At 35.4% G+C, this 26,057-nt stretch overlaps 1 protein-coding gene across 2 annotated transcripts in view; it reads left to right on the top strand.

Moving 5' to 3' along the window:
• The window catches only part of MAN1A2 (mannosidase alpha class 1A member 2), a 176,458-nt gene that overhangs the window by 69,494 nt on the left and 80,907 nt on the right, over window positions 1-26,057 (top strand). For both annotated transcript variants that reach the window (XM_030824769.1, XM_030824770.1), the window contains exon 6: window positions 12,877-12,971. In XM_030824769.1, the coding sequence (XP_030680629.1) occupies window positions 12,877-12,971 (95 nt within the window). The remainder of the gene's footprint in view (window positions 1-12,876; window positions 12,972-26,057) is intronic.

The raw sequence follows: 26,057 nt of genomic DNA, 5'->3' as shown, positions 1-26,057 counted from the left end.
TAGTTGAAGAAATAATGACTGTATTTTTTCTATATTTGGTGATAGACCTGAATTTCAAGAAGCTAAGTAGATCCTAAACATGATAAATACCAACCAAATGTAGGCATATCATGGTCAAACAGCTGAAAGCCAAATACAAAGAGAAAAGTTTGAAAGTATTCAGAGAGAAATGACACATGTTACATGTGGAGGTACTTTAATTTGACTGATGGCCGAACATTCATCAGAAACCACAGAGATTACTTTTTCAAAAGTTCTTTAAAATTACGTGAATGCTTAGGCAAAAACCATAGCATTTTATATTGGGTTTATAACATACATAGATGTAATACATGCAGCTGTGGAATAAAAGACGGAGGGAGGAAATGGAACTACAAGATTGTAAGGTTTCTCCATGTTATATGAAGTTACACCATATTACTCTTAATAGTCTGTGAAAAGTTAAGGACATAATTAATCCCTAGGACAAACACTAAAGAAAAATATTGCAAACACGTATAGCTTAACCACCAATAAATAAACTGTAATTATATATATATACATATATATGTGTATGTGTATAGATATATATGTGTATGTGTATATATATATATGTGTATGTGTGTATTGTTGGATCCTTCACATACACATATATATACACACATACACATATATATATATACACATACACATATATATATATACTTTTTTTTTTGTCGGGGGGGGGACAGAGTCTCATTCTTGTCACCCAGACTGGAGTGCAGTGGTGTGATCACAGCTCACTGCAACCTCAACCTCCTGGGCTTAAGTGATCCTTGCACCTCAGCTTCCTGAGTAGCTGGGACCACAGGTGCACACCACCATGCTTGGCTAATTGTTTTATTTTTTGTAGAGGTGGGGTCTCTCCATGTTGCCCAGGCTGGTCTTGAACTCCTGGGTTCAAGAGATCTTCCTGCCTTGGCCTCCCAAAGTGCTGGGATTATAAGTGAAAGCCACTGCGCCCTGCCTAGAAAATATTTAAATAAAAAAACAGAAAGGAAGGAATAGAGGACAACAACAAAAAGCAATGGAAATGGCGAACAGAAAACTAAAAATAATATCATAAACCTATATCCAGTAATATCAATAATGCCATTAAGTTTTAATGAATGAAATATTCTAAGTCAAAGGCAAAAATAGTTAAAACGACATAAAAGCAAGACCAAACTATTCACAGTCTAAAAAAGACACACTTAATAGACAGGTTGAAAGTAAATGGATAGGAAAAAAGATACATAATATATGAACAGCAAGTGTAGAAAGGTTTAAATGACTACATCAATATCAGAGTATACTTCAAGATGAAAAGTATTGTCAGAGACAAGAGGAGACCTTTCATAATGAAAAAAAGGATCCATTCATTAGAAAGACATAATCACAACATTAAAACATAAGCAAATGTGTAGGCATCAAATAACAGTGCTTTGAAATGTATGAATCACAAATGGAAGAATTAAAAGGAGATTCCTTTTTAATTTTTTATTAAAAAGGTAATTCCACAAAGATTGTTGGATCCTTTAACATTCTTCTCTTAAATTGATAGAATAAGCAGATAGAAAATCGAAGATGATGTAGAAGTCCTGAATGACACTGTGAGCTATTTTAAATGAATTGATATTTATTTATAGAGCACTTTACTCAACAACTGCTGAATACACTTTCTTTTCAAGTGCACATGGTATGTTTACCAAAAATAAGTTGTATGCTGGATCATAAAACACATTCAGTCAATTTAAAAAGTTAGAAATAGTACAGAGTATAGCCAGGTTCAATGGCTTATGCCTGTAATCCCAGCACTTTGGGAGGCTGAGGTGGGTGGATTGCTTGAGCTCAGGAGTTTACGACCAGCCTCGGAAAACATGGCAAATCCTCATCTCTACAACAAATACAAAAATTAGCCGAGTGTGGTAGCATGTACCTGTAGTCCCAGCTACTCAGGATGCTGAGGTGAGAGGATTGCTTGAGCCTAGGAGGTTGAGTCTGCAGTGAGCATGATCAAACTACTACACTTCAGCTGGGGCAACAGAGCAAAACCCTGTCTCTCAAAAACAGGAAACAAGCACGATCTTTGACCATGATGGAATTAAATTAGAAATCAATAATAGACGTCAGGAAAAACTTCAAATATTTGAAAATTAAGCAATATGTTTTTAAATAAATAGACATCAAGTAAGCAATTAAAAAGGAAATTGAAAATATTACAAAGTTGATTCTTTCAAAGTATCAACAGAATTGATAAACCTTTTTAGCTAGATTGATCAAGAAATAACAGAAGACAGATTACCAATAGCAGGAGCAAATGGTATTGCCAATATTAGGCTATATTGCAGATTCCACATGCATTAAAGTCATAATAATGGAATATTATAAGCAGTTTTTTTGCAAAATTTAATAACATAGACAAAACAATTTTTCTAAAACAATCTTATTGAAACTGAGTCAAAGTAAAGCAAGAAGTATGCCATTTGCAGTATTAATTGAATTCGTAATAAAAAGCTATTTCACAAAATTAACTCCAAGTTAAATGGCTTTATTGGTGAATTATATCAAATAAGAAAGAAATATCATTCTTCCACAGAGGAATAGGGAACATTTTGCAACTCTACTTCAGAGGCCAGCATAGCACTAACATCATAGCCTGAAAGGCAATATAGGAAGAGAAAATTACAGACCAGTATACTTTTTTTTTTTTTTTTTTTTTTTGAGACGGAGTCTCACTCTGTCACCCAGGCTGGAGTGCAGTGGCGCGATCTCGGCTCACTACAAGCTCCGCCTCCCGGGTTCACGCCATTCTCCTGCCTCAGCCTCTCCGAGTAGCTGGGACTACAGGCGCCCGCCACCACGCCCGGCTAATTTTTTGTATTTTTAGTAGAGACGGGGTTTCACCGTAGTCTCGATCTCCTGACCTCGTGATCCGCCCGCCTCGGCCTCCCAAAGTGCTGGGATTACAAGCGTGAGCCACCGCGCCCGGCCATATACTTTTTAAATACATTTGCAAGAATCCTGAACAAACTATTAATATTTGTAAAGCATAGCTAGCAATAGTATAAAAGATATTATATATAAGAATATAAAAGATAAAAGATATATAAAAGATACCTTTTATATTTTTATATAATATAAAAGATACTTTTTATATTTTTATATAATATAAAAGATACCTCTTATACTTTTATATAATATAAAAGACACCTCATATTTTTATATAATATAAAAGATACCTCTTATATTTTTATATAATATAAAAGATACCTTTTATATTTTTATATAATGGAAAAGATACCTTTTATGTTTTTATGTAATATAAAAGATACCTTTTATGTTTTTATGTAATATGAAAGGTACCTTTTAGGTTTTTATGTAATATGAAAGATACCTTTTAGGTTTTTATGTAATATGAAAGAAAGATACCTTTTAGGTTTTTATGTAATATAAAAGATACCTTTTAGGTTTTTATGTAATATAAAAGATATCTTATGTTTTTATGTAATATAAAAGATATCTTTTATGTTTTTATATAATATAAAAGATATCTTTTATGTTTTTATATAATATAAAAGATAATATGTCAAGAAAAATTTCTTTTATCGTAGGAAAGCAAAGTTAAACATTTGAAAAAGCAGTTAATGTAATTAATCATATTAATTAACAGTAAAGGAGAAAATCATATAATTATTGCAATAAATTTAGTAAAAGCATTTGACAAGATGCAACACCCATTCATGATTAAAATCACTCAGTAAACTAGTACAGCATGATTATTCCCAATCCAAAAACCTGAAATGCTCCAAAATCCTAAACTTTTTGAACACCAACATGGAGTGCAAGGGAAATGCTCATTGTAGTGTTTAGGATTCAGATTAGAGATGCTAAACTGGTGTAATGCAAATAATTCAAAATTTAAAAAAATCCAAAATTGGAAACATTTCTGGTTCTAAGCATTTCGGATAAGGGCTACTCAACCTGTACTAGAAGGTAATTATTATTTTTCATTCTGATAAGGGACACCTACAAAAACTCTACAGCAAACTATATGTTAATTATAAAATATTAAAATATTTTTACCCAAGGATCTGGAATAAAGGAAGGTGTTCTATTTTCACTGTTTACATTTAGCTATTCACTATTTACATTACATTACACTGTAATGAAAATCTTAGCATTGCAAGAAAGCAAGAAAAACACCCTGTTCATATTCGCTTGTATAGTTTTTTTGCTAGATTCCTTTTGATTTCTGAGATACACAGTCGTGTTGTCTGCAAATAATGACAGTTGTACTTCTCCTTTTTTTCTAAATTCTGTGTAGCCAGGAATGCCATCGCAATACTGATTCGTTGTAGTCATTACTGCACACACGTTGGCAGTTTGCACTGATGGTCCCACTGATACTGGATACTGTCCTTAAAAATTTTTGGAAATGAGATGAGCTTGCCACTACCTATTAGCTGAATGGCTAAATGGATTCCCCACCATCTCTGGTCTCTAACTTCCCTTTACCTAACCTAATTTGCATACCCCTGAGTAACAAGAGAAAGGCCGTGTTGCTTACTACCTTAGTTGCAGAGGAGGCTTGGAAATGTGATTATATGGCATTTGCAGAAGCTTTAAGGTAATAGATGGAATGGAGTTTCTTGTTTGCAGACAGATAGAATGACAGTTTCCATAGAAAGTAGAGGGAGTACTTTCTAAAGAGGTCAAAAGCTGTAAAAGAGATCATCTGAGGGATCTATTTACTATTTCCTGAGATTCTCCAGACTTGACACTTACATTAAACCACAGTATTGTGAAACTATTTATTTAGACCACATTGTTTTATCTCCCTGTGTTTATAGAGCTATATCATGATTTTCTGTCTGTAATAGCCTCTCACCCTTCCACATTCTTTGCCTGGTAGAGACTTTCAAGACCTTACTGAGGTTAATTTATATGCAATAAAATGTACCTATGTTGTATGTATAATATGTAATTAAATGTATACTTTGCATTTTAACAAATGTGTGATAAACTGTTAGAATATAAATTGATATTATCTTTTCAGAAAATAATTTGGCTGTGTGAAGTAAATATTTAAAATTTAAAATACTCTGACCCAGTGACCCACTTCTAGGAATCTATTATCTAAAAGTAACAGAGTAGATACACAAAGGTATACTCAAAAGGATGTTAATTGCAGTACCATTTGTAGTAGAAAATATTTGAAAAAGACCTGAATATTCATCCATGGGAGAGTGACTGAATAAATTGATATATCTGTTACCATAGGATAAAGTTCAACTATAAACCTACATTTATATATTTTAACTAGGAAAAATGTGCTTGATATATTCAGTGACTAAAGCAAGTTATAGACAAGTAGTTGGTTACAGCTGTGTGTGTGTGTGTGTGTGTGTGTGTGTGTGTGTGTATCCATTCAGTCAGCTAGTCATCACAGTATTTTGCCAAGAAATAATGGCAACTCAGACTAAGATGGTGTTGTAGAGAAGAGAGATATAAATGATTTCAGGGTATTTTGGAGATAAATTTAAAAGGATTGGGTGATTTTTGGAGGGGGATATAAGACAGAATGAATTGATTTTGTCTCTCAGGTTTCTGTTTTTGGTGCTAGTTTGATGGTAGGATAGTTATTAAATAGCAAATGCTTGAATACTAGATTAGAGGGGGAAGATCATGAGTTAATTTTAGGTATTTTGAGTTTGAGGAGATTTTGTTTATATTTAAGTGAAAATAAGTAGTAGAGAGATGTAATGGGTCTGGTGTTCAATGGAGAAGTATTGACTAGATATGTAAGTTTGGGAGTCAGTTGCTGGGTAGCTGATAATTGAAATCAAGCACATTGTGAAATTGTCCAGAGAGACAATTTAGGATAGGAAGAGAAAGGGGCCTAGAATTAAGCCCCAAGAAATACAACATCAAAGGCCAGATAGATGAGGATAAACCAAAGGAAGCAGGGAGATTATAGGATTATTGAACACAAAGGAAGAATGTATTTTAAGGAAGAACTTGTGAATAATAACAGAATGCTTTTGCTCACATGTGTGATCAATCCTTAGTAAGATCTATTTCAGTGAAATGATGGCAGCAGAAGCCATGTTGGAATAGGTTGAGGAGTGAATAGAAAGGAGAGGATATGGATATAGTAAATTAGACAATTTTGTAAAACTGGAAAAGTTACTTGTGTTATTATGTCAGTAGCAGCCAAACATGGAATAAAAATCCAGCTACTTAATTGTATGTTATGTATAGAAAAAAGGGATAGAAATACATAAAAACATTAACAGTATTTGGGTCAAGATAGAGGAACTGTTTATGATTTAAACTTTTTTATTTTTTAGTTTTTCTATTTTTGAAACTAAGCAAATATTTTGTAATAGGTAATAAAATATAGATTATTGGCCTTTCGTGGTGGCTCATGCCTGTAATCCCAGCACTTTGGGAGGGCAAGGCGGGCGGATTGCCTGAGGCTGGGAGTTTGAGACCAGCCTGGCTAGCATGGTGAAACCCCGTCTCTACTAAAAATATAAAAATTAGCTAGGTGTGGTGGCAGATGCCTGTAATCCCGGCTACTCGGGAAGCTGAGGCAGGAGAATCACTTGAACCCAGGAGGCGGAGGTTGCAATGAGCCTAGATCATGCTGTTGCACTCCAGCCTGGGCAACAGAATGAGACTCAGTTTCAAAAATACATATATATGGATTATTTATTTTTCAGAAGTCTAGTCAAGAGACAGAATCCATCTAGTTACTTGAACAGAGAAAATTTAATATAAAGATTAATTAGGTATAAAGTTGTTAACTAGGTAAATGCTAGATTAAAAAGAATACTCTGTAGGAATCATAGAGGTGGCTCCTACAGGAAGCAAACAGGGTTGACATAATATGGGGAAGAGGTTTTAATTAGTAAAACTTAGAAACTTTAAGAGGAAGGGGTATCCGAAGCTGAAACTCAGACCTCTGATGAGAGTGGGCTAGCAGGTTATTGCTGGTGCTGATGTCTTTGGGGTGGGTGATAATGACTGATGTCTTTGAGGGTGATAAAGCTGGTTCTACAAGTATTGGAAAAACTTCCAAATGGATCCAGCTGCTGCTATAGGAAGGAACTCCCCTTGCTGACATGAAGGCTTAGAAAAGCAGTCCAACACTGGGGCCTGAGCATGTCCCTGCACATTTGTGCTGGATGTACCAGCAATGCAAGTCCCTGACTGCTCTTTACCCATATAATCACAACTGTGCTTGTAGGGATGAGGTAATGTCTTACCCCGGATAAACAGGCTTACTTTCGCTTACCATAGAAGAGATACCACAAGCTGAATGTTCTCCTATAATGTAACCCACTGTGTGTACAGGCATTCATCATGGGCCCTGTGCATCATCCCAGTGTGATTGGGGTGGAGGTGGAGCATGTATAGTCCAATGCAAATGAACTTGAAGCTTTGGCTGCTACTTTGCTATAAATAATAAAGCCTTTTATCTCTGACCCAGTAGTCTTGTGTCTTCTGCCAACATTTATGAAACTGTGGAAGGCTGACTTATTAGCTTGCAAGTATAATAAAATCTTAGATTTCATTTTGAGTTTTAAAATTATCATTTGCAGGTGCATTTTAAGAGGGAAATGTGTGTGAATGTGTTTCTGTCTCTTTGTGTTAACCCTCAGTTTTGCAGTGACCTTCACTTGGTCCTGAGGAACAGCCATCTAGCCTTTAAGGGTACTTGTGCTCTCACGGTGATACTGAAAAATTTATCCAGAATGCAGTATAGAGAGTCAAAGAGGGAAAATAAGCAAAAGAGTTGAGAGATGAAAATAGATTGAGAGGTTTCAGAGAATATTTGGCAGAAATCTCAGATGAGTTTAATGGAACAAATAATATGTGAAAAGATAATCAAGAACAAAGAGGAAATATTAAAAGCTACCAAAGAGAAAGGGCCGATTACTTAAAAAAGAATGACAGCTGACAGTGGAGTTCTCAGTAGCAATTGATGTCAGAAGATTTTAGAGTGGTATCTTTAAACTGCTGAGATAAAATAGCTACCAACCCAGAATTTGAATCTGTCATTCAAGAGGGAAGATACAAGATAAAAGACAAAGAGGTATACACATCAATTAATAAAATATTTTTGAGGAATTTAAATATTAACTATAAAAATTAAGATTAGATAATGCAAGGTGTAGGAGTGTGTGTGCGCGCGCGTGTGTGTGTGTGTGGGGTCAAGAACATGGACTTTAGAGCTGGACTGCCTAGGTTTAAATTCAGACTAACTGCTTAACTACCTGTATGACCTTGGGAAATACATTACTTATTCATTTTATATCAGTTTTTCTACTCTGTAAAATGGGGGCAAAATTAATACTTACCTCACCAGCTTGTTGTGAGGATTAAATGAGTTAATATGTTTGTCATCATCATCATCATCATCATTATCCCAACATTTATGTAGAACATATTAAAAAGTCCTTAAAGCCCTTGTATATTAATATCACATATTAGGGGGATAGAGTTGGTATGGAAATGGGAGGAGATAATTTGATTATTTTAAATCTCTGCACCTTTTGTCTTAATTTAGTCAATACTTGTTGAGCATCTGCTATATGCCAGGCACTGTTTTAAGCATTGAAAACAAACAAATTTAAAACAAACAAATTCTTGTACCCCTATGGCTTATGTTTTACTGTGGAGGAAATAGGCAATAAATAAATAAGATAGATATGTGAGAGAGTATGTATGTATACACATATACAGTCATGTACCACATAACTGTGCTTCAGTCAACAATGGATATGATGGTGGGTCCATGAAATTATAATGGAGCTGTAGAATTCTTATTTCCTAGTGATGTTTTAATGATCCTGACCCTGTGTAGGCCTAGGTATTGTTTGTGTTTGTGTCTTAGTTTTTAACAAAAAAGTTTAAAAAGTAAAAAAAAATTTTAATAGAAAGTAGCTTATAGAATCAGGATATAAGGAAAGAAAATATTTTTGTACAGCTGTAAAATGTATTTGTGTTTTTAAGCTAAATGTTATTATAAAAGAGTCAAAGAGTTAAAAAAAAACTCTAAAAAGTTTATATGGTAAGGTTACAGTAAGCCAAAGTTAATTTATTATTTTGAAGGATAATTGTAAAAAATAAATTAGTGTAGCCTAAGTGTACAGTGTTTAAATCTACAGTAATGTTCAGTAATGTCCTAGGCCTTCACATTCACCCACCACTCATCCTCTGACTCGCCAGAGAATTTCCAGTCCTGCAGGTTTCATTCATGGTCAGTGCCCTGTACAGATACACCATTTTTAATCTTGTATTCTATATTTTTACTGTACTTTTTCTATGTTTAGGTAAACAAATACTTAGCATTGTGTTAAAATTACCTACAACATTCGATACAGTAACATGCTATATAGGTTTGTAGTATAGGAGTCATAGGTGTACCATATAACCTAGATGTGTGGTAGGCCTTACCATCTAGCTTTGTGTAAGTATACCCTATGATGTTTGCACAATGACAAAATTGCCTAATGATGCATTTCTTAGCACTATCTCTGTCATTGTACATGATGGAACATACACTGTTAGCAGTAAGCACCAAGGAGAAAAATAAAGTGGGATGGGGCATAAAGGATTTTAAATTTCAAATAGGATGGTTAGGGAGTCCATGAAAAGGTAACATTTGTGTGAAGACCTGAAGGAGATTAGTGGGTGAGGATATTTTTTGTAAGAATATTTAATAGGCATAGCAAATAAAAAGACAGTGAAACAAAAACATACCTGGCATCCTTAGAGAACAACAAAAGAGGCAAGTGGAGCTAATATAGAGTGCCTGAGGGACAGAGTGAATGAAGGAGAGTGCATGAAGGAGGGGGTGAAGCCATAGAAGGTAATGGGGATACATCTTTGATATAGGTATATACCCTTTGTAAGGACTGTGGCTTTTGCTCTGAGATAGGGAGCCATTTGAGGATTCTAAACTTCTAACACTCCCACATTGACTGCTAGATTGAGAATAGGCTGCAAAAATATTATCTTAGTAACTTAAGCACTCTAATAAAGAAAACAAGCATAAGAAGCATATATAGATCCTAATGTCACTTCCCTCCTCAAGAATCTGCAGTGGTTCTGTGTTACCTATTGTGTTGTCTTACTTTTTTTTTTTTGGAGACAGAGTCTCGCTCTGTTTCCCAGGCTGGAGTGCAGTGGCGTGATCTCGGTTCACTGCAACCTCCGCCTCCCGGGTTCAAGTGATTCTCCGGCCTCAGCCTCCTGAGTAGCTGGGACTGTAGGTGCGCACCACCACACCTGGCTAATTTTTTGTGTTTTTAGTAGAGATGGGGTTTCACCATGTTGGCCAGGCTAGCCTCAAACCTCTGGCCTCAAGTGATCCACCCACCTTTGTCTCCCAAAGTGCTGGGATTTTAGGGGTGAGCCACCATGCCCAGCCTAACTTTCGTTACTTATACTTTAAAGCTCTTTGTGTTAACAAAGATATCATGAAAGAGCCACTCATAAATTGCTGGTAGAAATATAAATTAGTAAAGCGTATATGGAGGGCAAATTGGTAGTAACTTACCAAAATTTCAAATGCTTATACTGATTGAGACAACAAATTCACTTCTGGAATTTATCTTAAATAGCCATATGCTGTAGAAACAAATTAAATGTCCATTAATAGAGGACTGAGTAAATAAATTACAGTGTATCCATAAAAGAGGAAATTCTGCAGCCACCAAAGAGAATGAGATGGTAGCCCTTTGTAGGCTGCTTTGGAAAGCTCTCTAAGGTACAAAACAATATGTTAAAGAAGCAAGTTCAGAATGTGTGATATTCTGTGTTAGAGAGAGACAGAGACTCTGAGTGTGTGTAAATTGCAACAGAATTTCTGTTTTTGTGAGGTTTGGGAATGAAGATTTTATGTGACTTGACCAGAAACCATGTGTACCATGGGACTGATTTGGCACAAAATACAAAGAAGCTAACAGGTGGTTGCATTGTAAAAGGAATTGTGTGGCTGATGGACAGAACTGAAAAAGAGACTTAATTTTTTACTTTTGATACTTTTTGGATTTTGTATTATTTGCCTGCATTGCATACTGAAAACTGATTTGCTGTTGCCTACCAAAATATTTTTCTGAAAATAGAGAAGATAAGTCTAAAATACATTGTTAAAGAGTTTATATATTTATAAATTAAGATTTATATACTATGTAAGGGATTTTTTTTCTCAATGACATTAGGGTGTTGTTTTCTTTTAGACCTGTCTACTATAACTGTTTATATGTTAATTGCTATTAATGATACAATATTTTTAGTTGAAAATTAGACAATATATTACTGGTTTATTCTGGAAGTGAATTGAGCATGCTTTCTATTTAGAAAAAGTTTATATTTGTAGGTCATTTTATCACTTTTAAGTTTATATGTAGAAAAGATGTGATACAAAATGTGTGATTAACAAAGATATAGTATTAATATTAGTTTCTAGATAAGAAAGTTAATTTCTTTGTCTTTATGGTAAACAGAAGCAATACTGTTTGCTATATAAGGTAACTTGTCTTTACTAACATGTAAATGTTAATAAAGAGAGAACTGATTTTACATTTGCTTTTCCTAATTAATGAGATGAATATGAGAACATTATTACAACTTTGACTTTATAATGTTTTTCTTTGGGGTTTTGATGTTAAAGTAGATATTGAAGGAAATGGTAAATTGTAGATGTGTGAATATATCTAATTAAAAGTTCTGCTAAGAAGCTTTTGCCTTGTTGAGGGAACTTCGGAACATCTTAATGAGGGACAGAGTGAAGGAGAGTGCATGAAGGAAAGAGTAGTGGGGATACATTACCTCTATGATATTTCCTTATTTACTTGTACATATTTCTCTCTAATATTTTCTTTCCCCAGTAATGTTGGTATGCTTTGTTATAATCTCAACTGAAAATTTTGATTCATTCCAGATCTTCAATTACTTATTATATTATTAGAAGAATCTAATAATATTTTTATCAAAAGTATTTGGCTGCAGTAAAAAGATGGAATTTTAAATAACCACTCAATTTGGAGACCATTTGAGAGGGGATAGACTTGATACATATAGGAGAATGTGCTACTTTTCCTAATAGAACATTATGACCCAGTCACAGTTTGGAATCTGTTAAGTCAGTGGTCTCTAAAGTTAAGTACACACACTTACGTATTGGGATATACTAAGAAAATAGTAGAAATTTTACTGTATACATCTTGATAATACTACATACTAAGAAAATAGTAGAAATTTTACTATCTATATGATTTTAAAAGTTTGGAAACCACTGATATTTAGGCAATTATTTTTGAATACCAAAAAAGCAGCAATTGGGACTGACAAATGAAGCATTTATAACTCTCAAAGTAAACTTAGCATGTGAACTCAAATGTTTTCTTTCCTTTTTTATAATATGATTAAACCTTGATGGAAAATTTTGAGACATAACATGTTCAGAGTAATTTAAGGGCATTTGTGCAAATTGAGTTACCTCTTTCTTTTGCTTATATTTTGAACTAAACCTGTTTACCGTGGATGAAAAGTCCATAGCCTAATGTTTCTTCTTGAATTTTTTGCCAGCTGAAAATAGACTATCAACACCAAAACTATGTCCTTCCTTTTCAATTAATTGTTGTTTTAGGCCTTTGCATGGTTAACTTTCCTTAGTATCCAGTTTGCAAACATACTCTCTGATTGCCAAATGCTGCCTGGTACCAATGAGATGCCTTTTCCCACCCTGTGCTCCCATGTACCCAGTACCTTGTGCTATGTATACTGTGTGAGAGAGAGAGAGCAATAAGTAAATGCGTACTAATGGCTATAATTTATGAATATTCATGTTTTAAATCTCAGATATTCAAGATTAAAGCAGTGCAATTGGCTGAGAAACTCCTTCCTGCCTTTAACACACCTACTGGGATTCCTTGGGCAATGGTGAATTTGAAAAGGTAACTCTATGTGGGTATTCTTATTCTGGAATAATTATTTTGACCTTTTTAGTCTTAGAAATTTCTAATGAGTCACCTCCACATTTTTTTTAAGACTTATATTGTTTTTCTCTCTATGTATAATCTTTGTTTTCTTTTGTGTATATGCATAAATGTGTTTCTTTAAAACATTTTCTGATTTTTAAAATAAGTCCTTTGAAACAGGTTAACTGTCTTAATTAACTTCATTGCAGTTTTTACTACTTGTTTCTCTAAGTCTAGATTTCTCTTCCTCACCTGTATGGTATACAATATTTGTTTCTTTTATTTGCTTATTCATTTCCATTTAGTGCTAGAATAGAGTCAAAGTACATCCTCTCTCTTTTTCTTTTTATATACCACCTGCTGATCTTCTAAGTGAAAATAGAAAATAAATACCTAGAAATGAGGGCTTCCTATTGCTGAATGTCATATTGAAGATAAAGAAAGACATAATTTATGATGTTGACTGCAGGGTTTTTATTATAGCATCTACACTATTGAAGTTCAAAGTGAACTCTTAAGCATCAATCTTTATAATCTGTTTTATAAAATATTGGTTTTTTACTTAGAAATAGATGAAATGTTTTCTTTGGACAACTTTATAAATTATGTAAAGATGCACAATTAACATTTGAATAATATCAACATATTTGAACTTGCATTTAAGTAATTTATGCGGACTGAAATTTGTTGTGCTCATTTTTTCTCTTAGTAAAATTTATTCATCATAATGTTGGAATTTGGAAATTACCTAAAAATTTGATTGTTGTTCTCTTTGCACTCAGACCCTTTAGAATAAAAGTTAGGAACATTTATTTTTCTGAAGATGTGAATCTATGACATTATTTTTAAAAACGACTCGACTTTAGTAAAATTTTTCTAATTGAAGAACTTTATTGAGTTTAGATTTACATTGAGATGTCAGCAGCACTTAATACTGAACATTAAATCTAACTTTACTATCTCTGATTTCATGCACTATATATAGTGCAGATTACCTCTTTGGTGAGGAAAAAGCTGGCTGGAGTTCCAAAGCAAGCTCCATGGAAGGATGTGGCCAAGTGATGTTGTGTATACGCTTGTTCTCTTTCCTTAGTTTTGTGACAGATTTTGTGATATTTCCTTCAGGATCATCGTCAGAATCAGGCATTATTATCTACTTAGATAATAATTAAAACTTAATTCCGACAGGAAGACAGACTGGAGGCTCTTTTTTTGTCTACATAGAGGGAAAGAACTTGAAAATCAAGTTTAAATTGCAGAACTTCTAATTTAAGATTGAGATTAAAGTAAAAAGGTTTCCAAGGACCATGTTGTAAGCTTTTTATAAGATTAATTTTAATTTAATTTCTTTGGTATGTAAACAAATACATAATTTTACTTGAGTTTTTATATCATAAATGTAGTTATTTACCTATTTAAAAATTTTTAGGTGTGAGCCACTGCACCTAGCATTATTTACCTGTTTTTGAAATTTTTTTTTTTTGGCTGGGGTCTACGCATTTCCCACCCATAGGCCTTCCCTCGGTCTTGATGACTGAAAGCCAACCCATCTTAATCATATTTATCTTCTACAATATGATACAGCAGACAGAAATAAAAGCAGAGCTTTTTTTGTAATGTTTATTTGGTTTATCACTTTAATGGCTTGCTTTTCTGCTTCTTATCTTTCTCACTCAATAATACTCCATGGAAATACGATTCCAGGTTACTCAGTAAAGATCTAAATAAATCTTTGTGATGAATACCAAGTGAGAAATAGGATAGTTATACTATAATTTATTCATTAATTTTCATATCAGTGGTATTTGTTTCCATTATTTTCCTACCACAAACATTGCTACAATAGCATCCTGTTATACATGTTCTTGTGTAGTAGGAATTTTATTTCTTGGAAAATGGTTCTCAAGAATACAATTGCTGGATCAAAAAGCATATGCTTTTTTTTTTTTTAATCTGTGGGACAGATGTCCAGATGTAGCGTTCCTGGATCAAAGGGATATGTATTTTTAAATTTAATAGATATTGCCAAAATGTGTTCCAGAAAGGCTGTAGTACATTTCCACCAACAATGTGTGAGAGTCTCTAAATGTCTGCAGGTATAAATTCTTTTTAATTTTTGACACAATGGTTGCTATAAAATATTCATTGTTTGTATTTTCTGACTAGTGAATTTGAACATCCTTTTCATAAATTTATTGGGCATGTAGATTTGCTTTTTGGTGAATTGTCTATTCCTAAGTTCTGCTTGAGTTCTTTGTCTTTTTCTAATTAATTTATAAAGTGTTTTGTAGATTATAGAATTAATTCTTCTTTGTCTACTCTTCTGCTAGTCTGTTGTCTTTATAATAATTTACGACTCTTTTAAACTTTTATATATACAAATACATGTTTTATAACTTTTAGTTTACAATCTTCGTTAAAAAATTGTCTCCTTCTATATTTTTTACATTCTTCGAGATTTCCATAAAAGCTTTGAAATACTGCTTTTCTAAAAATAATTGAAGTATGGCATGAGTTGTGGAGTTTTCATCAGTTATATCAATTTCCTTTATCACATTGAGGAAATTTCCTTCTTTTCCTATTTCACTGAGATGTTCTTGTTGTTGTTTTATCATGAATGGATGTTAAATGTTGACAGATACTTGTTTTCCATCTATGGAGATAATCATAAGGTTTTTCACCTTTATTCTTTTAATGTGGTATATTACTTGTAAGATTTTCAAATGTTAAATCAACCTTGAATTCCTTAGATATTCCTTGGCCATAATGTATCCTTTTTATATTTTGCTGTATTTTATTTCCTAATACCCTTTGAAACTATATGATGGATATTGGTAGGAATTTTGTTTTTGGAATGCCTTTGTCAGATTTTGGTGTGAGTTACTTGGTCTCATTAAATGAGATATTATTAAATTACTAAAATTGTTGTTTGCAGAAGTAATTCATGGAGTACTGTAGTTACTTCTTTCTTAACTGTTTGATAGATAGACCTAAATGCAACTACCTGAGCCAGAAATTTTCTTTGTTGGAAAGTTTTTAATAACAAATTAAAATTTATGTGTGTGTGTTTGGAGGCGGCTGGTTTAGAGACAAGGTCTTGCTCTTTTGTAGAGACAAGGTCTTGCTCTTTTGTACAGACTGGAGTACAATGGCACAATTACAGCTCACTGCAGCCTTGACCTGCCAGGCTTAAGTGATCCCCCCATCTCAGCCTCTCTAGTAGCTGAGACTACAGGTGTGTGATACCACACCCAGGTAATTTTGTTTATTTTTGTAGAGATGGGATCTCACTGTCTTGCCTAGTCTGGTCCCAAACTCCTGATCTCAAGTGATTCTCCCTCCTTGGCCTCCCAAGGTGCTAGGATTACAGGTGTGAGCCACTGCACCCTGCCCAAATTTTCATATGTGTGTGTGTGTGTCTCTGTGTTTATATATATAATGTATATATGTAGATTTATATGTATACATATAAAAGAAAATTTATATATAAATTTATATATGATGTATTTATATATGAGATATATAAACATATATCTTATATTCAGATTTTGTTTTATTTTGTGTCAGTTTTAGTTAATTTTAAAAAAATTTCTTTATTTCACTTAATTAGAAAATTTGGTGTAAAGTCGTTCTTCTGTTACTTTGTTTTACCTTTCATCTTTGTAGATTCTGTAGCAACAACCACTTTCATTCCTGATTCTAGTAATTTGTATTCTTTCTTTTCTCTTTACTAGTTTAATGAGGCATTTGTCAATTTTGTTAATCTTTTCAAAAAAGTACTTCTGTTTTTGTTAATTTTTACTTTTTTTTGGTTTTATTGATTTCTGGTTTATTTTTATTATGTCCTTCTCTTTTCTTATTGGAGTTACTTTGCTCTTTTCTGGTTCCTTACATTGGAACTGTAGGTTGTATCTTTCTACACTGATCTTATACCTTTCTGTCTTTCCTCCCATAAACTACTGTTTTTCTGTAGAGCTATAAATTTCCCTCCAAGCACTGCTTTAGCTGCATTCCAGAAATTTTGATTTTTTTTGTTATTATTCAGTTCAAAATAGACTTCTCATTTCCTGTAGAATTTTTTCTTCAATGCATTAGTTTTTTATAATTGTGTGGTTCAATTGCCAAATTTTAGGTCGTTTCTTAGATATCTTATTGTTTTGATTTCTAATTTAATTTCATTGTGATCCTAAAAATTAAAATTTGAATCCTTTCAAATTTATTACAACTTGTTTATAGCTCCGCTTATGGTCTTTCTTGGTAAATACACTTGATAAGGATGTGTATTCTGCAGTTGTTGGGTGTAACATTCTGCATATATCAGTTAGGTTAAGGTGGTTAATGGTGTTTAGATCATGTATATCTTTCCTGATTCTTTTTTGATATAATTGTTTTATGCATTCCTGAAATGAAGTGTCAAAATATCCCAAGTATGATTGTGGAATTGTCTCTTCTCTATTTCTGTCAATTTTTTGCTTCAGGCATTTTGAGGAAGCTTTACTCTTAGGTACTTACACATTTATTTTATGCTTTCTGATGACTTGAGCCTTTTGTTATTCCACTGTGTCTTCATCTCTGGTAATGTTTTTGTCTTGAAGTCTATCAGATATTTATGTAGCCGCTCTACCTTACGCTTACTGTTTTCGTGGTTTATCTCTTTTTTTCCATTTATTTTCAGCTTCACTGTATTGTTTTAACTATAGTCCTGCTTTTGAAGACAGCATATAGTTTGGATCATAATACAACTTTTGTTATTCAGTCTGACAATATTGACATTTTACATCATTTAGCAATAGATCTAAAAAATTATTCTGTATCAACACTTTATATATAATCTCATTATTTTTAAGAGCTTTGTAATGCTTATGAATATATTGTGACTTAAAATTAATTCTGTATTAGTGAACTATTAGATTATTTCTAGATTTTAATACTATCAAAAAATATTAGAAGAAGTATCCTGCATATGTTGGGAATGGTGTGTGTGTGTATGTGTACATATACATGTGTTGGCATGACTTTGGTAGAAATAGTGGATCAAAGAATTATATACATTTTTTCTGTTGGTAGGTACTGTCTTCTAGAGAGGATATGCCAGTTGACATTTCCTTAATAAGTGTGTGAGAATGGCTCTTATCAAAGCTTTTGAAAATATGGTTTACTTTTATTTATCAGATAGGTAAATATAAAATCTTGTTCCAATGTTTGTTTTATTAATTTGTGAGTGAGATTGAGTTTATTTTATTCAGTAGATAGCTTTTTTATGTCCGTTGTTTTTGATTGGCTATTTTTAAAAAAATCAGTCCTTATGATATTTTTGTGTATTAGCTAGATTAGTACTTTGTCATATAAATTGCAAATTTTTTTGCTATTAATAGTATAGTTTCAAGTTGGGTAATGTGATGCCTCCAGCTTTGTTCTTTTTGCTTAGGAATGTCCTGGCTATCTGAGCTCTTCTTTGGTTCCATATGAATTTTAAAATAGTTTTTTCTAATTCTGTGAAGAATGTCAGTGGTTTAATGGAAATAGCATTGAATCTATAAATTGTTTTGGGCAGGTAGTCATTTTCGTGATATTGATTCTTTCTATCCATGAGCATGGAATGTTCTCCCATCTGCTTGTATCCTCTCTGAGTTCCTGGAGCAGTGGTTTGTAGTTCTCCTTGAAGAGGCCCTTCATTTCCCTTGTTAGCTGTATTCCTGGATATTTTATTCTCTTTGCGGCAATTCTGAACGGGAGCTTATTCATGATTTGGTTCTCTGCTTGTCTGAATATGTTTAAAAGAAAACGGAACATGTTTTAAAGAAAGAAAATAAAATTCAGATATCCAACAATATACTTTTATAATATCCATAATCCAATCCAAAATTACTTTACTTTATGGCATGCAAAGAAGCAGCAGAAAAATGTAGCCCATTATTCTGTAGCCCAGAGAAAAATCTGTTCATAGAAACAGACATGGAAATAACAGAGGTGATGGAGATAGCAGTAAAGGACTTTACATAGCTATTGTAAGTGTGCTTGAGGATTTAAAGGCAAATGTGAAGGATGAGAAAAGAGATTTTAAAAAGGACCTAAGTGGAACTTCTAAAGGTGAGAAATATATGAAATAAAAAATTTACTTGACAAGCTTAAAGGCAGATTTGACACTGCATCAGAAAAGATCAGTAAGCTTGAAGACAAAACAATAGAAACCACCTAAACTGAAGCACAGAAAGAGAAATAAAAAGCTGGAGTATGGAGAGAAGCATATCCGTTGACCTATGGGGCAGTGTCAGATGGTTTAACATATCTGTAATGGAGCGATGGGAGTGGCGAATTTGGGAGTGGGAGGAGTGGCAGAAAAACTACAGGCATGAATTGTTTTATTGTGCTTCACTTAATTGTTCTTTGCAGATATTGCTTTTTTCCTTTTTATTTTAAACAAATTGATGATTTGTGTCAACCCTGTGTTTAGCAAGTCTATCGGGGCTATTTTTCCAACAGCATGTATCACATTTTGATAATTGTCACAATATTTTAAAAGTTTTCATTATTATTACATCTGTTATAGTAATCTGTGATCAGTGATCTTTCTTATTACTCTAGTAATTATTTTGGGCACCATGAACAAGCAGTCATAGATGATGGCAAACTTAATCACTAAATGTTGTCTCTGTTCTGACTGCTCCACAGATTGGCCATTTTCCCTTCTCTCTCCTTCTCCTTGGGCTTCCCTACTCCCTGAGACAGAACAATACCAATAAATAACCTTTCAGTGGCCTTGATGTATTCAAGAGACAAGGAGAATAGCATGTCTCTCACTTTAAATTAAAAGTTAGAAATAGGCTGGGCGTGGTGGCTCACACGTTTAATCTCAGCACTTTGGGAGGCTGAGGCATGCAGATTGCTCGAGCCTAGCAGTTCGAGACCAGCCTGGGCAACATAGTGAGTCCCTGCCTCTACAAAAAATACAAAAATTAGCTGAGCATGATGGTGTGTGCCTGTAGTACCAGTTACTTGGGAAGCCAAGGTGGGAGGATTGCTTGAGCCCAGGAGGCGGAGCTTGCAGTGAGCTGAGATCCTGCCACTGCACTCCAGCCTGGGTGACAGAGCCAGACCCTGTCTCAAAAAAAAAAAAAAAAAAAAAAAAAAAGCTAGAAATAATTAAACTTAGTGAGAAAGTCATGTCAAAAGCTGAGATAGGCCAAAAGCTAGGCCTCTTGTGCCAAACAGTCTGCCAAGTTGTGAATGCAAAGGAAGAATTCTTGAAGGAAATTAACAATGCTATGCCAGTGAAACACACAAATGATGAGAAAGTGAAGTAGCCGTATTGCCGACTTGGAGAAAGTTTGAGTGGTCTGTGTAGAAGGTGAACCCAGCTACAACATTCTCTGAAGCCAAAGCCTAACGCAGAGGAAGGCCCTAAGTCTCTTCACTTCTGTGAATGCTAAGAGAGGTGAGGAAGCTGCAGGAGAAAAGTTTGAGGCTTGCAGAGGTTGGTTCACGAGGTTTAAGGAAGGAATCTGCCTCCAAAACATAAAGGTGACAGGTGAAGCAGCAAGTACCAGTAGAGTGGGGTGTGGCTGAAAAGATGCCTGAAAATGTGGAACAACTTTGGAACTGGGTAACAGGCAGAGGTTGGAGAAGAAGACAGGAAAATGTGGGACAGTTTGGAACTTCCTTGAGACTTGTTGAATGGCTTTACCTAAAATGCTGATAGTGATATAGACAATAAAGACCAGGCTGAAGTGGTCTCAGATGGAAATGAGGAACTTCTTGGGAAATGAAGCAAAGGTGACTCTTGTTATGTTTTAGCAAAGAGACTGGAGGCATTTTGCTCCTGCCCTAGAGATGTGTGGAGCTTAGAAGTTGAGAGAGATGATCTAGGGTATCTGGCGGAAGAAATTTCTAAGCAGCAAAGCATTCAAGAGGTGACTTGGGTGCTGTTAAAGGCATTCAGTTTTATAAGGGAAGCAGAGCATAGAAGTTCAGAAAATTTGCAGCCTGACAATGTGACAGAAAAGAAAAGCCCGTTTTCTGAGGAGAAATTCAAGCCCACTGCAGAAATTTGCATAAGTAACCGGGAGCCAAATGTTAATCCCCAAGACAATGGGGAAAATGTCTCCAGGGCATGTCCAAGGTCTTCATGGCAGCCCCTCCCATCACAGGCCCAAGGCCTAGGAGGAAAAAGTGGTTTCGTGGGCCGGGCCCAGGGTCCCCTTGTGTGTAGCCTAGGGACTTGGTGCCCTGCATCCCAGCCTCTCTAGCTGTGGCTGAAAGGGGCCAACCTAAAGCTTGGGCTATGGCTTCAGAGGGTGCAAGCCTCAAGCTTTGGCAGCTTCCATGTGATGTTGAGCCTGCCAATGCACAGAAGTCAAGAATTGGGGTTTGGGAACCTCTGCCTAGATTTCAGAGGATGTATGGAAATACCTGCATGTCCAGGTAGAAGTTTGCTGCGGGGACACGACTCTCTCTCATGGAGAACTTCTGCTAGGGCAGGGCCGAAGGGAAATGTGGGGTTGGAGCCCCAACACAGAGTACCTGCTGGGGCACCACCTAGTGGAGCTGTGAGAAGAGGGCAACTGTCCTCCACACCCCAAAATGGTAGATCCACCAACAGCTTGCATCATGCACCTGGAAAAGCTGTACTCAATGCCAGCCAGTTCAAGCACCCAGGAGGTTGGGCTATACCCTGCAAAGCCATAGGGGCAGAGCTGCCCAAGGCCGTGGGAGTCCTCCTCTTGCATCATTGTGACCTGGATGTGAGACATGGAGTCAAAGGAGATCATTTTGGAGATTTAAGACTTGACTGACCCAATGGATTTCAGACTTGCATGGGGCCTGTAGCCCTTTGTTTTGGCCAATTTATCCCATTTGGAATGGCTGTATTTACCTAATGCCTGTACACCCATTGTATCTATAAAGTAACTAACTTGATTTTGACTTTATAGGCATGTAGGCGGAGGGGACTTGCCTTGTCTCAGATGAGACTTTGGATGGTGGACTTTTGAGTTAATGCTGAAATAAGACTTTGGGGGACTGTTGGGAAGGCATGATTGGTTTTGAAATGTGAGGACATGAGATTTGGGAGGGGCCAGGGACCGAATGATATGGTTTGACTGTGTCCCCACCCAAATCTCATCTTGAATTCCCATGAGTTGTGGGAGGGACTCAATGGGAGGTAATTGAATCATGCTATTCTTGTGATAGTGAATAAGTCTCACGAGATCTGATGGTTTTAAAAAGGGGAATTTTGTTACACAAGTTCTTTTCTCTTGTCTGCCACCATGTGAGATGTGCCTTTCAACTTCCATCATGATTGTGAGGCCTCCCCAGCCACGTGGAACTGTAAGGCCATTAAACCTCTTTCTTTTATAAATTGCCCAGTCTCAGGTATGTCTTTATCAGCAGTATGAAAATGGACTAATCCAGCGTGATGGTGCATGCCTGTAGCCCCAGCTACTTGGGAAGCTAAGGTAGGAGGACTGTTGGAGTCCAGGAGGTGGAGCTTGCAGTGAGCTGAAATCGTGCCACTGCACTCCAGCGTGGGGGACAGAGCCAGACCCTGTCTCAAAAAACAAAACAAAACAAAACAAAAAAAACAGAAAAAAACCCAGCCAGGCGCGGTGGCTCACACCTGTAATCCCAGCACTTTGGGAGGCCGAGGAAGGTGGATCAGCTGAGGTCAGGAGTTTGAGACCAGCCTAGCCACTGTGATGAAACCCCATCTCTACTAAAAATACAGAAATTAGCTGGGCATGGTGGTGCACGCCTGTAATCCCAGCTAGTTGGGAGGCTGAGGCAGGAGAATCGCCTTAACCTGGGAGGCGGAGGTTGCAGTGAGCTAAGATCGCGCCACTGCACTCCAGCCTGGGTGACAAGAGCAAGACTGTCTCAAAAAAAAAAAAAAAAAAAAAAAAAAAAATGGAAATAATTAAGCTTAGTGAGGAAGGCATGTGAAATAATTAAGTCTAGTGAGGAAGGCATGCCAAAAACTAGGCCTCTCGTGCCAAACAGTCAGAGTAGTTGTGAGTGCAAAGAAAGAGTTCTTGAAGGAAATTAACAGTGAACACATGAATGATGAGAAAGTGAAATAGCTATATTGCCAACATGGAGAAAGTTTGGGTGGTCTGTATAGAAGATGAAACCAGCTACAACATTCTCTTAAGCCAAAGCCTAATGCAGAGCAAGGCCCTAACTCTCTTCACTTCTGTGAATGCTAAGAGAGGTGAGGAAGCTGCAGAAGAGTTTGAGGCTTACAGAGGTTGGTTATAAAGTTTAAGGAAGGAAGCTGTCTCCAAAACATAAAGGTGACGGATGAAGCAGCAAGTGCTGATGTAGAAATTGCAGCAAGTGATCCAGAAGATCTAGCTAAGGTAATTGTTGAAGGTGGCTACACTAAACAACAGATTTTCAATGTAGATGAAACAGATTTCTCCTGGAAGAAGATGCCATCTCATAGATGAAGAGAAGTCAATGCTTGGCTTTCAAGGATAGGCTGACTCTTGTTGGGAGCTGATAGAGCTGATGATTTTAAGTTGAAGCTAGTTCTCATTTACTGTTCTGAAAATCCTATGGCCTTTAAGAATTTTGCTATGTCTACTCCCTGTGTGGTCTGTAAGTGGAACAACAAAGTTCAGATGAGAGCACATCTGTTGATAGCAGAGTTTAAGCCCACTGTTGAAACCTACTGCTAAGCAAAAATCTCTTTCAAAATTTTACTGCTCATTGACAGTGTACCTGGTCACCCATTTTCTGCAGTGAAGATGCCCAAGATTAATGTTGTTTTCATACCTGCCAACATCCATTCTGCAGCCCATGGGTCAAGGAGTGATTAAGACTCTCAAGTCTTATTATTTAAAGAATGCATTTTGTAAGGCTGTAGCTGCCATATGTAGTGATTCCTCTGACAGATCTCAGCAAAGTAAATGGAAAACCTTCTGGAAAGGAGTCACTATTCTAGATGCCATTAAGAACATTTGTGATTCGTGAGAGGAAGTCAAAGTATCAAACAGGAGTTTGGAAGAATTTAATTCCAGTCCTCGTGGGTGATTTTGAGGGGTTCAAACTCAAGTGGAGGAAGTAACTGTAGATGTGGTGGAAATAACAAGAGAACCAGAATTAGAAGTGGAGCCTGAAGATGGGACCGAATTACTGCAGTCTTATGATAAGACTTGAATGGATGAGGAGTTGCTTCTTACAGCTGAGCAAAGAAAGTGGTTTCTTGAGATGGAATCTACTCCTGGTGAAGATGCTATGAACATTGTCAAAATGACAATAAGGATTTAGAATACTACGTAAACTTAGTTGATGAAGTAGTGTCAGGATATGAGAGTGGCCTCCAAGTTTGAAAGAATTTTTACTGTGGACAAAATGCTATCAAACCTCATCACATGCTACAGAGAGATCTTTCATCCTACAGAGAAATCAAACAGGAAGAATCAATCAATACAGCAGACTTTATTGTTGTCTCATTTTAAGAAATTGCCCCAGCCACCCCAGCCTTCAGCAGCCACCACCCTGATGAGTCAGCAACCATCATCATCAAGGCAAGACCCTCCACCATCAAAAAAGAGTATGACTTGCTGAAAGCCTCAGATCATTTGCATTTTTAGCAATAAAGTATTTTTCAAATTAAGATATGAACATTATTTCCACATAATGCTGTTGCACATTTAAAAGGCTGCAGTATAATGTAAATATAACTTCTATATATACTGGGATACGAAAAAGTTTGTGTGACTCATTTTGTTGCAATATTTGCTTTGTGGAAGTAGTCTGTAACCAGGCCCATAATATCTCTGAGATATGCCTGTTTTTAAAGAAGTAATGTCTAGAAATTTTTCAGATTTGTTAAACAGCTGTAAATTCACAGATTCCAACATTTGATGGAACCCAGCAGGATAAATATAAAGAAACATGATGTCTGAAAATCTGTGACTAGAAAAAGAAAAGTTAAACAGCCAGAGAAGAAAGACATTTACACTGGGGAACCAAAATAGAAATACTTCCTTCTTATCATAAGCAATACAATCCAGAAAACAATTGAATGCATCTTGAAAGTGTTGAAAGAAAAAAGTCGATCTCGAATTCTATAGCCACTGAAAATATTCTTTAATAACAAAGATGAAATTAAGACATTTTCAGGCAAACAAAAGCTTAGAGAATTTATTGCCAACAGACCTGTATTGTTAGAAATTTTAAGGAACTTTCTAATGACACCAGATGGAAAAACAGATTTACACAAAGAAGGGAAGGGCACTGGAAACAGTAAATATTTGAATAAATATAAAAAGCTTATTTTTTCTGTTTTGGCCTTTGTTTAAAGCAAAAATAATAACTCGCATAGTGGCGCCTATAATATACATAGAAGAAAAATTTGTTACCACAGTAGCACAGAGGATAGTATGGAGATGTGAAACCCCTACATTATATGTGAAGTGGTATAACGTATAAAGGTCTACTGTGGGAAGGTTAATGGTTTATGTTGTAATGCCTAGAGCAGTCATAAAAAAATAAGCCGGTAAAGAAAATGGAATACCAAAAACTACTCAGTCCAAATGAAGGCAGGAATAGAGAACGAAACAACTAATGGGAAAAATAGACAATGAAAAGGCAAGATAGTAAACTTAGGTTGGTAGGATGTAAAATGGTAGAGACACTTTGGAAAACAGTTTGACTGTTTTTCAAATGTTGATCATATCAACAGGATATAGGTAAATAGTTGTCATATTCATCCAGTGGAATACCACTTAGCCATAAAAAGAATCTAACTGCTGAGACACACAGCAATATGGGTGAATCTTAAAGACATGTTGAGTGAAAGAGCCAAACACAGGAGCATATACTGTATGATGTTTATATGAAATTCTAGAACATGCAAGACTAATCAGCAGTGAGAAGAAGCAAATTGAGAGTTGTTTGAGACTTGGTGGAGGAAGTGTGTGTGTTGATTGCAAAAGGGATCAGGACATGTTTTGGAAGGATTGACTTGGTTTGTATACCAGTTTTTGTTTTCATTTGTCGTAACCATTGAATGTTGTACCTGAAAGGATGCATTTTTGTATGTAAATAATATGTCAA

Source organism: Nomascus leucogenys, chromosome 12, assembly GCF_006542625.1.
Source record: "Nomascus leucogenys isolate Asia chromosome 12, Asia_NLE_v1, whole genome shotgun sequence".
Classification (NCBI taxonomy): Eukaryota; Metazoa; Chordata; class Mammalia; order Primates; family Hylobatidae; genus Nomascus; species Nomascus leucogenys.
The sequence above is the reverse complement of the archived record's forward strand: the minus strand, read 5'-3'. Positions and strand labels throughout refer to the sequence as shown.